At 45.7% G+C, this 3713-nt stretch overlaps 1 protein-coding gene across 1 annotated transcript; it reads right to left on the bottom strand.

The window, feature by feature from the left end:
* Positions 1–972: 972 nt before the first annotated feature.
* LOC144888401 (ATP-dependent DNA helicase PIF1-like) lies at positions 973–1788 on the bottom strand. Its single transcript, XM_078766283.1, has one exon. The coding sequence runs from the start codon at positions 1786–1788 to the stop codon at positions 973–975; it is 816 nt and encodes a 271-aa protein (XP_078622409.1).
* Positions 1789–3713: the final 1925 nt, after the last annotated feature.

The following is a 3713-nucleotide window of genomic DNA, read 5'->3' as shown; positions in this document are numbered from 1 at the left end:
ATGCTCGTGTTTTGATGTCTGATGGACGTGAGTCAACAGTCTCCGTATGCCACCTGGCCCCTTGCGGGGAAATTGACGAACCAATTTACGAATCCATGGACTCTCCCGTTGCTCCGCCTGAGGAGTATCTGCCGGCTTTCTCACCGCTAAACGCACCCCAACCTGTAGGCCCTGTGGTGCCACCTCCGTCACCTGATCTAGGCAGCTACTCCGACGCAGGGTACTCTGGTCTTGGGGAGGAAGCACCCGGTAGTTTCCGGACCTGTGCCGGTAGGGAGATTCGTCGCACCGATCGCTACGGTTGGACCAACTGACATGGATGGACAACTGCTGCCCCTACTATTATGCTGCTGCGTGCTTGATTCCTGCATTAGCGGAGGTGTAGTTTTAACGGCCGGGAGAATGTAATGAAATTGAAACTAAGTTGAACCCAGGTGTTACGCTCTCTCCCACCACTTAGAGGCATCTATAAGAACTCGGACGACCATCGCTCCGGATAATTCCTGAGACTTATAATCTGTGTGACAGCGTAGACTCGAATGGTGCATATATTTAGATGATCCAGGCTTGCTTGCACTGATTGTTAATTGCTGGACTTCTCCTTTATTATATAATCCTGATATATGGCATGATTGTATTTTTACAGGTGTTGCCAGAGAACGAATTTGCATTAAACCTACCATTAGGACAATGTTGTGGATATGACTTTTTACAACAGTAATTATAAGTACATAACATAAGAACTTGCTATAAGTTAAGTCATTTAAGTTAAAAAAAAGAGTGAGTGAGTTGGTGTTTTTTGTCCAAGTTCAATCCATTTAGGGACTATTTCTCAGAACAGGCCACATTTGGTGGCTTCACAAATTTTTTGCCGCTGCTGGGATTGGAACGCGGATTGTCTGCGTGGCAAGCAAGCACATGATCCACTGGGCCACCAGCGCTGCTTAGGTAAAATATTAACAGACATGTGTTTTAGTCAGCAAGAGCTCTGGGGTAGACAACATTTCTTGTTATGCCGTTTGGTGCTCTGATGAAAAGATGTGTGCTTGCCCCAACACGTGAGCATGCAACGCAGAGTTGACCATGAGAGAAACATGGACTTGTCAGTTCAACTCCAGCAACCTTGAGAGACTGTCCCTGAGACTTGTTGATGGTCATAGCAAATGATAGTCTCACTGGAAACTGAAGGTGCTTGAACTGAAATCGCATATCTGTTGGGATGATGGGAATCCGTGGAATAAAAACATCGTCTCCCTTGGCACAACCAGTCATAATGGTGGCTTCGATCACATGAGACATAAGAGTTTTGACAGCGAGTCTTGTACCGTTACAGAGTTTTGGTGCATCCAAATTTCGTAGCAACATAATGGGGGCTCCCACCTTCAGTTGCAGATTGTGAGGTGGAACGCCAGTGAGCTGAAGAGAGTTTAGAAACTCTGTTGGATAGTTGAGAGCATCGTCAAGATCAACTACAGTGTCAACTGACTTGTACCATGTGGATTGGTCTGGTAGCTGTTGAATGATGGTGGCATTAATATCCTGCACAATGTAATTTTTGGGAGCAAGGATGGCATGTTCACAAAGCCACTCATGGGTTTTATAATTCTGTGAGAGGCTAGGATAAACCTTTAATAGCATTTCTTCAGATGTGTTGATGATTGTTCCACAATTTGGGGGTATTGTGACATCTCCAGTCTCAGTGTCTACTGGTAGCTGACCATTGCCCAGTTGAAGCAAAACCTTTGGAAACTGGCCTGCTGAGACATCTCTATTAAGTGCAACTCTCATGTTGGTAGAAAGATGGAGTTTTTCCACTCATCTCCAAATGTAGGATTATTTGAGGCATGCTCTCAATTCGTCAGCAGGTGTACCCTTTGGAATGACTGGTAGAGTTTGCCTGAAATCTCCAGAGAGCAAGAGTGTCACTCCACCCATGATTTTAGTGTTACCTCTGAGATCCTGTAAGGTGCGACCGAGAGCCTCAAATGCAAGTCTGTGAGACATTGTACACTCATCCCATACTATCAGCTTGGCCTGCTTTAGAACAGGTGCCTGTCCAGATCCTTTGCCAATATTGCACACAGGACTCTCATTGTGGGCCAGGTTGAATAGCAGCTTAAAGGCAGAATGAGCAGTCCTGCCACCTGTGAGCAAAGTTGCAGCAATTCCAGATGAGGCCACTGCCATAGCAATCTGCTGTAGTGAACAAACTTGTGCCAAAATTAAGTTGATCAAAAACGTTTTGCCTGTTCCACCAGGGGCATCATGGAAAACGATTCCACCCGAGTCAGATGTCAACAATTGTTTGATCCTTGTATGAGCTTCTTTTTGATCTGGAACCAAGAGTGGTTCATTTTGGTGGACATACTGTTGCAGCTGTTGAATGTCATAGGTGGTTGCCTGAAGCATCTCTCGACTGAGAGTTGCAGGTTCAGTTTGTACAGGAGCAGGCAGTCCACACTGTTGAAGATCCTTGCCAGCCATGGACTGTACAGTATTTTCAATGAGTACCAATGCTTGGTTGTGCATGGCAGAGGTAAACTGCAGGTTTGGGTTTTTTGACTCTTGTTGTGCTTTATACAGTATGTCTTCTGTCATGCTGTCCTGGTGATTATGCCAAAGTTGCTCAGGGTTGGATGGTGAACAGGCACAGATAATGATAGCAAAGAGGCTCCTCATCTTGCTTGGAAAATGTGAGACTGCAGCCTCTTCCAAGGTACTGTTCCACTGTTCCAGTGTGCATCATCTTCCAAGAGACCTCTTCTCAGGCAAGCTTCACGGTATGTTGCACAGACATATCCAGCAACTGTCTTGAGATCCTGGAATGAGGTTGGACCATGAATGTTGTGCAGGAGGAGTCTGAGATAAAAGCACTCAGAGTTTCTGGGATGAACAGTGTAGACACGACCTAACACTTGACTGGATCTGATGTGAGGGTGTCCAGGGATTGTTGCACCTTGCTTTCTTGGCTGAAATGCCTTTTTCCCTTCTTGCCAGGTGTAATATCTGGGCACTTCACAGTAGAGAAGACTTCTAGCAAAGGAATCCTGTTTGCACAAATCAAAGAATGCAGTTAGTTTGGTCCTAGGTGGCTGCTGGGCTCGCTGCAGCGCGGTTTCTTCTGTGAAGTAAACTCTTTCCCCATTTTCCAAATGGATCTCAAGATGCATAACACTGGGGTGGCGTTCATAAATGGGAAAGTTGAGAATACGCCACACAGCCTCATTACTGCCGATGTAACGACCCATCTGTTATGCTGATACCCCATCATTTTTGGTTTCCTCTCTCTGCAGACCAAAGACTGCCTCATCAGTACCTTTGTTGACATACTTCAAGACATACTTGATAGACTTTACTGAGTAGCATGCTTCAACATTGATGTGTGATTTGAAGATGCGTAAAAGGAGAGGGTTGAAGGGCACCACCCACTGGTTGTCAATGACAATGTCTTGTTGTTTCGCTCTGAGAGTAGTGGTGAAGCCCCCATCACCTGGCTTTCTTCTTCTGTACAAAGGATATCCATCCTGATCTGTCTGAGTTTCTGGAAGAAGAGGTCTGGGGTATCGTTTTGTGCATTTTACTGCTTTCATGCAAGGAGAATGAGTGTTGATGTGACCACAGGGACCATGGAGCATGTGCTCCACCACTACTTCGTGCAATACTTTGTCCTCGGTAGGATTTGGAATATCTGCACTGATGATATCATCTACCTG

This window comes from Myxine glutinosa, chromosome 12 (assembly GCF_964187855.1).
Source record: "Myxine glutinosa chromosome 12, kmMyxGlut1.1, whole genome shotgun sequence".
Lineage (NCBI taxonomy): Eukaryota > Metazoa > Chordata > Myxini > Myxiniformes > Myxinidae > Myxine > Myxine glutinosa.
The sequence above is the reverse complement of the archived record's forward strand: the minus strand, read 5'-3'. Positions and strand labels throughout refer to the sequence as shown.